The sequence below is a fragment of the Chenopodium quinoa genome, unplaced genomic scaffold, assembly GCF_001683475.1.
Source record: "Chenopodium quinoa cultivar QQ74 unplaced genomic scaffold, ASM168347v1, whole genome shotgun sequence".
NCBI lineage: Eukaryota > Viridiplantae > Streptophyta > Magnoliopsida > Caryophyllales > Amaranthaceae > Chenopodium > Chenopodium quinoa.
The window spans coordinates 379,272-390,303 of record NW_018745395.1 but is presented as its reverse complement, the minus strand read 5'-3'; the positions used below and the strand labels follow the sequence as shown (position 1 = coordinate 390,303).

The window sequence follows — 11,032 nt, the reverse complement described above, 5'->3', positions numbered from 1 at the left end:
CTTCGGATGCGGGGTAGATGCTCTACCTTTTACTGTTTTGGCTGTCTTTTTACCGTGACGCCTTTCTTCCGCCTGACCCTTACGGGGGCCGGCTGTATTGTCCAGAAGGCCTTTGATCTCTCCTTTGAAGCTCATCATCATATTCATGAGCTCATCTCTGGAGACTGGGGAGTCTCCAGCGGTAGAGGTTAACCCAAGCGGCCCCCTAGTTGGCTTGCTAGGAGCCGCCTGGTTCCCTTCCCGTTCTCTCTTATCTTTGGAACGGGTGTTCTTGGTCCTTAAAGAGCCATCCGCAACAGTGTAGGCTTCCAAGTCATAGTTATCGGCTGTATCTTGGTCCGAATGGACCTCAACCTCCCCAGTAGGCAGATTGCCTTTACCAGGTAGTATAGGCTCAGATGTCATCTAGAAAGTACTCTCCCCACAGACGGCGCCAGATGTTTGGGGGTCTTTAATGTCCTTCGGGAGAGTTACGATTTCCTAGCAGACTTCCTTCTTACGCCTGTACCTGCACAAGTAACGGAGACTCCGGATGGGGGTGGGAGTTCCGCCTCCGAAGATTAAGTTAGTATCTTTTCGAAGTGGAATAAGAACGATAAAAGCTTCTCGGTTCGAGAGCGTTTCAGTAGGTTTTGGCTTTGTTTTTGTGTGGTTGTAATTAATGTGTGATCCCCATAAATGAGGTCTACCCTTACTATTTATAGTAAGGGAGAACTGTACCTCAATTAGGGTACAAGGGACACGTGTCGCAAAGGGATTGGGCCTTTGCAGACTGTTGAAAGATTGACACGTGTCAAGCCTTTATTGGGCCACGTGTCTTAGGGTATTTTCACCCTAAACAGGTAGGGCACTATCAACGGTAGACACATTGCAACCTAGCTACTAAAATACTTTAAGCATACATTGTAAATCGATTCCTTTGATATTTTGCATAGTGAAAGTTTGGTAAATCCTCATTCTACCCGCGGATTTTACCTTCATCGGGTTTTCCGCGTCAACAATTCTTTGTGTTATTTCTTTATAGTTGCATTAGTTTTATTCACGGTTTTATTTAGTTGATCCGTAGCCTAGATTTTGATATTCAATCCCACCTAACGAAAATTAGCATAAACAATTTATATTCCCACTTTATTTTTGGTATTGTAATTAAACAATTAATGAACATGTCATATCTTTAAACTACACACATTATTTTCAATAAAACGACCGCTAAATCAACAAAAATATCTAATCAACATGTTATTTTAATAATAATATTAACAATTGTTGGTCCATATTTAATAAAAAGTTTTAAAATTACTAACTTTCATTTTTATATGAAAGTTAACTTCAATACAATATTAGTAATGCAAAATAATTTAACTTGATCACTTCAAGAAAAGGTGTACATGGGATTTGCTTTTGCAACTATGTTGATTTTGGTTGTAAATTGTAATTATTATATTCAATTTATTATTATAATATAAGAAATCATATTCATAAACAAAGAGTCATGGAGTGTATGCAAAATTGCAAATACTCCATAGTATGATTGCCAAATGTTAGTTACACAATATTCAAAATAGATAAAAAAAAAAAATTATATATATTATTTATCTTTCGAACTACTAAGTATTACTTAAAAAATATATGTAATACAACAATAATTTTGCCCAAAACAAGTAAATAAAGAAATTACTCCATAGAATGTACTAGTCTTAGGGCCTGTTCTTTTCAGATTATTTTCAGCTCAGCTCCAATAAATACAGTTCAGTTCTTAATTTTCTTCTCTCATTAATAAAACTGTAAGGAAAAAAAGTACACTGAGCAATTAATTATAAATACATCGATAACTATGAAATTTCTTCTTTACGTACAATTACATGCACGAAAATATAACAAAAGGATCAATTAATATTATGATATTCACAAAGTATCCTTGCAATCATTCCACACCCAACAAGGTTATACATGCAACCTTGTAATTAACCAATTCAATACAAATTTAAAATTGCAAATTAAAATTAAAACCCAATTATACACCATTGGATACATTTACATATATCCATGCAAAAAGAATTAAAATATAAACACTATTCTTCTTTCTTGTTGTTGTTGTTCCATGTTGCACACACCTTTTGTAGCTCTTCTGCCAAATAAGTGAAACAATTTACCTCTTGCTTATTCTCAGGGTTATCTCCTGGCTGACTAGCTGCCTCCGTTGTCGTCGTCGTTGTCGTTGCCTCCGTTTTAGTTGGCTCAGCCGCTCTGGTAGCAGCCACAACATTATCATCTTGATGGTCTAGCCCTGTTGGAGTTGGACTTGACAATGGCACAGGCACGTTCGCCGCTTCATCGGTTTTGACCTCTTTAACATCTTGGAGTTTCTTGTCATCTATAGGTTGTTGCTCAATTGTTGTGGCCTTGTTGTATGTTGATGTGAATGCTTTGTATGCTTCCGTAAGACCGCCTTCTACCTTCTTTAGCTCTTCCTTGGCTTTACTTTGTAGCTCTTCCTTGGCCTTTTCAGCTCCATTCTTTATTTTGCTAAAGAACTCTGGCTTCTTCTTCTCTTCAGCTGCTGCAATCACGTCCATAAATGTTGCTTATTAAAATATTATGATAGTCATATTTCAAACGACCACAGTAGAATTTTCACTAAAACACTAATTAACCAAGTAACCCTTATAACACTGACAAAGTAACAACTCTATAACACCATCCGAATAACCCTATAACACTGCCCGAGTAACTATTGTAACACTAATGAAATAATCCTATGATGACTTGCCGCACACATACAAGAATGTGAGATAATCCAATTATCATGGGGATATTATGTTTTTCAATGTCATAACCTTAATTTAATTGTCAAAATGGTGTTATTTTTCAATGGCATAACCTAATTTTAAAATAAGGATATCAATTGTCAAAAATCAAAATTATGTGTTACACAAAATATAAGAAAGTACGTGCATTGGTCATTAACTAGTATACAGTATTGTCAGTATATATTATAATGATAAAATTTGACACTAAAGAATTACATTATTGGATGCTTAATTATAATTAAAATTACCTGGAGTAGACTCTTTGGATTCGGCAACTGGAATAGCCTTTGTCCTGCAATATTATCACCAATTTACCTCACTTTAAAACACATGTATAAATGTATTCAACAACAGTTAAGCAAAAACTATAGATCCATAAAAATAAAGTTCATACTCGTAATTAATAAGTTAGTCAAAAGCACTTATTACATGCAAATTAAAAAGTATGATGTGCATAATCCGATCTCTTTTTTGTTCCATCCATAAAGATGTTCTAGTATTTAATTTTGTTTAAAATCGTTACATAAAATGTTCTTTTATGTATATAAAATTCCTTATAAAAATGATCCAATGATTTACAAATTAGATAGGCAGTATAGAAAAGACAATATATATAACTTACAACTCTGAAGCCAGATTCTCTGTCTTATTAGCATAAGTACTAACCACTTCTTCAATAAACTTTGGAGCATCTTCTGTGAGTTTTTCTAGGAGAGTTGCCGGAGCTGTCTCTCCGATCACCTCAGTATCTGCTTCAATAGTGTTACTTGGGTCGCTTTCATCAGCATACTCCGATCCATCAGTTTTCTTATCTACACACAAGCAACCGTGATCAGATAGATATTCAAGGAGAGTCCATGCTTCATCCACACTTCAAGCCCAATGGAATCTCGTGTGATGGAGCATAATCTTTTGGTTGAATGGGTCTTTTAACACCAGTGTCTATATGTTATCTATTGTTGGACCATCTCCAGTGGTGAGACTCAAGTTTGAGTATTGAAATACAAAATGAGTTTTTTTTTTTTTTTTTACCTCCAATGGTGATACCATACCTACTTTCTCAATTTAGCAACTCACATGAAGTCTAAATTCTCAGTGGTGAGACTCTCTAAAATATACAAATGTCACTTTCAATTTATGCCCCATCAATTATTATAAGATTAAAAAATAATAAAAAAAATAAGTAAAACTTAAATAAATTACAAAATATATTAGAATATTGACAAGGGCCCACACTTTTTGTCAAATGAGACTCAAAGTTGAGTATCCAAACTTAGCAACTTTCTTTTGGAGTTGCTAAGTTTAGATACCAATTTATTTGTATACATTGCAAAAAATACTATCTCTCTCCTAAAAATACTCACTAGAGTCTTACCATTAGAGATGGTCTTAGAGTAACACTTAGTTTAGATAAGAAGAAACAGAGAGAAAGGAAGCGAAAAATAAGGCTCTAGCTTGAGTCCAATATAATAATAATCAAATAATTATGATTTCATATTATATATATGTCGGCAATAATGGATTTTGGGCGCAATGCTTATGCATGCATGTTATGATACAATTGAGCTCGTTGACTTATTATCATATTAGAGTACGTAAACAAGAAGAAATTTCAGCCCAAGAATATTCATTTTTTGTTGAATAAGTATGAAGGTATGTAGAAGGTGATGTTTGAGTACAAAATACGTTTATGGATGACAAATTATATAGCTAAATCGGTTTATGGTTGAATTAATCAAAGGTACGTAAAAGATTAGATTTCAATTTATGGCCTTTTTTTTTATGTAAGAAGAATAGAATAATTGCCATAGAACATTGTACCGTACATAGAGAATTTCAAATTTTCAACAAATTCTATTTACACATATTTTTTTTACAATAACAAAAGAACAACAAACTAAGAAAAGGTAGACAAAGTAATACGACATCTTCTAGCCATGTCGTTAGCCCGTTTTACCTGTTCTCTTGGCACCTTTAATATTGCACACCTCATAAACATGTCGTAATTTATAACTACGGAGTATCATATTTTTCTACTATGAAATAGATTTATTTTGTCTTTATTAGATGTTACTATACTAGAAGAATAGAATAAGTAAATAATCAATTGTTTAAAATTAGTTACCATGTTCTTTCACAAAAAGAAAAACAATTTAGTTATCATATTATACAGTTATACACGTATTTTATATAAAGTGGTGTGATGATAAATATAACTTTCTTATAAAATTGGAACTTATTATTATAAAGGTTGATTAAATCAAACTAATTTAACCCATACACGTTTTAATTAATTGACTGATAGACACATTATTTAATTATCTTTGCAAGTTGAAGAAATAAAAATTAAAGAGATAAGAAAAGATAAGAAAATACCTAACTTCCTGCTGCGGGAGAACATCTTCATTAATGGATTTGCACTTTTCTTGGAAGACAAGGTACGTGCTGGGCTTTTCCCAAAGATCTTGAAGCTACTCGTCTTCGTAACACTTTTGTCCTCGTTACCTATTCATTATTTCAAACATAACACAAGTACATGAATAGCTTATACAAGTATTACTATAATTTTTTAAAAAAATAGATGCTTGTTTTTCATATATGCTAGATGTAGCTTATACAAGTATTACTATAATTTAAAAAAAAAAATAGATGCTTGTTTTTCATATATGCTAGACATATGTGGTACATGCGGCTTCTTATAGGCATACACACACCAAGAAGAGGACTTTTGTAGCCTTATGGGCATTCTATATCACATCTAATACTCCGTACTTCATAATAATTAACCCATTGATGTAGTTATTGAAATTCCGAAAAAAAAGTAAAAGCACACAAGAAAACAACTTATGATGTTATAGACTATCTAATAATCATCTATTCCAACAATATTATGTTTCTAATTATGTTTTATATATGCAACGACATGTGAGGTGCATGCACATTATAGCTTAACATAAAACCCTCTAGCTAAATCTTACCTTTAACATGTTAATATATGTAAATATCAGCTAGTTTAGCGGAAACTCATAAGAAGAATTAAAAAACTTTAATATGTGTACCTTTGGATAAATCCGCCATTACGACTAATAGATATGGAGACTAATTAATAAGCAAGTGATTACTCTGAATAATCTCTATTAATTACTTCTTGTGATGAAGTAATTAAGCTAGGCCTTTTCCTGCTTATGCAATTCTGCTACTTCCGCAAATACACAAATGCAGAGAGCAAACAGAAGAGCAAAAGAACAGGCCTTCTCAAAACCAAAAACTTGTTAATTAAAGAGAAGAAATAAACAAATTTAATTAGAGAAATTCTTCAAACTTTATTAATTACTTGCTTAAGTTGAACTATATTGTGTAATATGATAATGTTAACTTGTTAAGCACTAAGTTTAATTTATAATTATTTGGTTATGTTATGAATCTTTCTCCTGCCAGATTGGAGAGGGTCCCACAAAAATTGCCAAATGGTGGCTTATCAATTGAGTTTAGAGGTGAAAGCAATATTTTGTAGTTACGTACAGAAGGCGTGATGGCACGGTCCAATGTTAAGTTGTACAAGTTAGACAAAAAATTTATAATATATGGTTTTTAATTCGATTATATTTAGTAAAATAAACTGTTTGATTAATGTTAGTGTATATAATTGGGTGCATGATCTTTGATATCATATATGATTGTTAAGTACCAGCTTTTTTTTTTTTTAACTTGATCTCTTTGTTTAATGTCAACTACTTGTGCTGTCTTATTGATTAAATACATGGTTTATGAGGCTTAAAAGCCTTAAATTTAAGTAGTTCAAATGTATTATACAACTAGCTTAATTAAACTTGGATTAATTTAAATTTAAAGCCCATGTACGGTTTTCGAAATGACTATATTTTTAGCCCATGTACGGTTTTGTCAACAAAAATAGTCATGCACGGGTAGCAAGGGTTAAGTATCAACGCATAATTGTTATTAGTTAGCAAACATATAGGATGTCAGAAAGTAACACTACATGCATAATAGATTAATAGGTGACATAGGGTAGGTATTTTGGGAGAAAATATGTAACAACATAAGATAGCAAAAAGTATCACTACATGCATAATAATACACAACAAGTACTATTAAGATAACTTATACTTTAAATAGTAGTACATTATACACAGACCCGTTTCTGAGATATTGGTGGCCTGGGGCGAATATATGATATGAGGCCCTAATTAATAAGTTTTTTTTTTTTTTTTGGTGATCATCAGGGGCAATCCCCAAAGAAAATTACTCGTATTTTATTTGCACCAAAAAAAAAATACTCGTATTTTATAATTTCATTTTTTTTATTTATTTATTTTTTGAAGAAAAAAGACTAGCTACTTCAATTTTAACTCCAAAATTCTAATATCAAATCTGAAAAATAAAAGATACAAATTGCTTCAAAAAAAAAAAAAAAAAAATAAAAGATACAAATTACTCCGTAGTATCATTTGTTTTATTTATAAGAGCAAATAATAAGAAGTCATTGTTCCATACTTCTATTCATCATTTTATTCCACACCAAAGAAAAAGAAAACAAACTAAATGAAACTAATTGTTGTTGCTTATTTTATTTTTCTTGATTAAATTCAATTTGTCGAATAAAAATCATCAAACACAAATTATACGGAGTATTAATTATGTTTTTGAACAAATTATATTAACTATATAAAAAATACAAGAGATAAAAGTTTTAAAATGAACTAATTGATAAATTGAACATGAAACTTGAACTATTAGAAAATATAACATAATTTGAATTGATGAGAGAGTGACGATAGACAGTCGAAGCCAAACAGAATTGATATTGCCCAGCATTGAAAATTTAAGAGATACTCATAGTTAATTAGCATATTTATTAAGGACTACTTTGACTTTGTGTAGGTTTTGGAAAAACTAATTTAAAGAGAAACTACGAGTACTATATTACTCCAGAAATTAAATTTTTAAAATATTCAATAAATTTAATTATAGAAAACTAAATGATGTATTTAATGACTTTAATCTACTTTGAAAATTGTTGAGAATTACTCAAATATGGAGTACTTATTATTATTTTTTTCTAATTACTTAATTTGGGGGCTTGATTATAACTAAATTGATCTTTAATGTGATGGGCCCAGGGCGGTTGCCCCACCTGCCCTGGGCTTGCTACAGGGTTGATTATACATGCATAATGGTACATTATAACGTACCAATGTAGAGTCAGCTTTTTTTCATTTTTAATTGGAAAATTTATCAAGAATAAGTCAACCTTTGCGTGGTTAACTTAAAATAAGTCAACCTTTCTATTAACTCAAAATAAGTCGACTTTTAAGGGGTCTTTTCTTTTAGTAGGCCAAAAGACCTACAACCTACCAAACAGGTCATTTTTTGTGTAAAATTACTTTATTAAATCTAATTAAGTGTTTAACTATAATTATATTAAGTAAAAAAAAAATATAAACATTTAAAAAAAATCATATCCTTCAAAAAAAAAATCATGAAAAAAAAAAGCCCAACCACCTTTTCCCCCAACCACTGCCAACCCCTGCCAGTGGCCGGCGCCGGCGACCACCTCCATCCCTTGGCGGCCAGTGACCCCATTCCCCTCCCTTTCTCCCACCCATGACACCCTACTCCTTTAGTTTAATAATTTCCCATCCCCGTTGGCCGCTTCTCGACCCCTACCCCGACACGGCAACACCACCCATTTCCTCTAATCGAAAACTGCCCCTCTCCTCGTCCCCCACCTGAATCGCCCCACTCCCCCTTCTCTACTCAGAAACATTACCTCAAAACCCTAAACCCAACCCACGAAACCACCATAAATGAGTTTGGGTGTCGTTTCAGGTGGTTTCGTGGGCTGGGATTAGGGTTTTGGGGTTGGGGGCTGTTGAATTGGGGGAGTTGAATTGAGGGATGAACGGGAAAGTCGGGTTGGGGATGTGGGAATTGTGAAAGGGATGAGGAGGGGGAGGAGGTGGGGTCGACGATCCCGTCGCCGGCAACGGTGGAAAGAAGCCGTTTTTGGCCACCGGCTGCTGGCAGGGGGGGGGGGGAAGGCTAGTGTGGGTGAGTGGAGGTGGATGAGATTTTTTTTTAATTTTATTTATTTAATTTTTAATTATGATTCAAGATTTTTATTTAAAATTTTTAATTGAAAAAGTTTTTATTTCATTAATTAATTAGAAAATGTATTTAAATTATTTTGTTCAAAAAAGGACCAACCATAAAATGACATGTAACATCCCCAAATCTCCCTCAACGGAAATACTAGTATAATACATATAATTATACCGTATAGATAGAGTTAGGCGTATTACCGCCGCGTGATTACGCAAGGCTACTAAACTTACTAAACAAAACAATACTTTGCAGCGGAAACTTCAAAACTCTTCTTATTAATAATAACTATAAATAGAAACCAATGTTATGAGTACTCAAATTAAATACAAAGACCAAGATTCCTAATTTAGTGAAACCAAATCCCGGGACTCCAATGCATCACTTTATTCACTTCACCTGAAATAACACTACTTAACATTACGGTAAACAAGGCGAACCAAAACAAATAAGAAGTACGGGTTAGCAAAATATGCTAAGTACGGTAAGTGCAAGATAATTAAACTCAATTTATTTGCAAACATGCTTTAAAACCAGTTCCAATAATTCAAAACTCATGATTCAAAACCAAATTCTCAATATTCCAATCTCAACAATCAATAAAACCAATTCCAATTATTTTAAAACCAATTTCTCATATTATAAAAACCAATTCCTCATAATAAACCAATAAAACCAATGAAATTAATTAAACCAATTCCTCTCCCAAGTGTGCACACCCCCAAGCTAGTCTCCTTATGTTACAAGGCTATTCTTGAGGAAAGACCCGGTCATACAAAGTCCAAGGCCTTATCAATAAACCAAATCCGCATAGTGGGATTACTAACATGCTTATAAAGCATTAATAATAATAATAATAATAATAATAATTCAATGATTCAATAAATCCTCTTTTAAATCCAATAATTCAACCTTTAATGAAAACAATCCAAACTCCTTTTTAATAAATTCAACATGCTTTTAAAATTAATCCCTTTTTAAACATGATTAATAAATTAATTAATTACTTGAAAGATAGTGGAGTCTCAGTTAGTGAGTTCATGACTGGAATTTTTACTTAAAACCTCGACCCTTTATGAGAAGGATGGTGAGGAAGTCTTGACCCAACAACCTTGGATGGTCCTTTTGTCTTTGGCCCATTTACCTAGGATTAAGATATACCATTCTCTCTTTGACAAATATGGGGATGTGATCAAGGAAGACGGAATGTGGAATGAGAAACATCATCATGAAGGGAAATGGTTGGCAACCATGTCTAGCCTTAAGAGGGACTTGCACTATGTGGAGCGCAAGTATGAACCAAGGAGGAAAGCTGTGAAAATTCCCACAATCCCAAAAGATCGAACCTTTGGACCTAATGACCAAATGTACTTCTTAAATGCCCAAGTACCTTTTTCATACCCAAAGAAGCAACATGAGTATGTGGAATCTAGTGATGAGTCCATACCACCTCTTGGTAGGAGCAATCATTACCGTTCTCTTAGCCATACTTCAAGCTATGAATCTTCAAAACAACCTAGCCCAAAAGCCCATTTCCATGTTGCAAAAAGGCCCAGAACTCGTTCTCAAACTACAAACGAAAAAGCTCAAAACCCCAAAGCTTCTTCAAGCCAACCTCGTGGGGATGTAAGCCCGAAAAAAAATCCCAATTTACATTCATGGCCCGAGCAGAAATATAAGTAAATCTGGGTTAAGCTCATCAGGCCTTATTCCAAGCTATAGTGGTTATAACCCAACTCTCATGGCCGAACCAAGTAATATAAGTGATGATCCGGATTATGATCCTATTGAAGATGGTTATGCCCATAGTGTTATTTGATTGTTTTTTAACTATGTTATGTTTTTGTTTCATGTTTCAATAATTGTCCTAAATGACAAAGTTGTATTTTCATTAATTATTAATGAAATAAAATGAATTATTTGAAATTTCTCTATGTTGTTAAGTGAATTAAATTCTTATGTGATAAAACTTGTTTTAATTCTCAAAGTGTGGTAATTAAACCCAGGAAGTATGTCTCCAAGAATCAGGGATCAATTAAGGAGTAAGCGCACTGGTTTTAAAGTTGGAAAGGTCCTTGTAGGCGTCGTTTGAAGTGCGC

The 11,032-nt window shown here is 33.1% G+C and overlaps 1 protein-coding gene across 2 annotated transcripts; it reads right to left on the bottom strand.

Annotated features, from left to right (window-relative positions):
* Positions 1–1,814: 1,814 nt before the first annotated feature.
* LOC110712908 lies at positions 1,815–6,184 on the bottom strand. Of its 2 annotated transcripts, none has more exons than XM_021891372.1 (5): positions 5,870–6,184; positions 5,187–5,315; positions 3,433–3,622; positions 3,059–3,102; positions 1,815–2,557 (listed from the first exon to the last, which is right to left on the bottom strand). In XM_021891372.1, the coding sequence occupies exons 1-5, from the start codon at positions 5,886–5,888 to the stop codon at positions 2,073–2,075; spliced, it is 867 nt and encodes a 288-aa protein (XP_021747064.1). In that variant the 5' UTR covers positions 5,889–6,184; the 3' UTR covers positions 1,815–2,072. The 2 variants fall into 2 exon arrangements, with proteins under 2 accessions (XP_021747064.1, XP_021747063.1); XM_021891371.1 differs by having other exon boundaries at positions 1,815–2,560; positions 5,870–6,183.
* Positions 6,185–11,032: the final 4,848 nt, after the last annotated feature.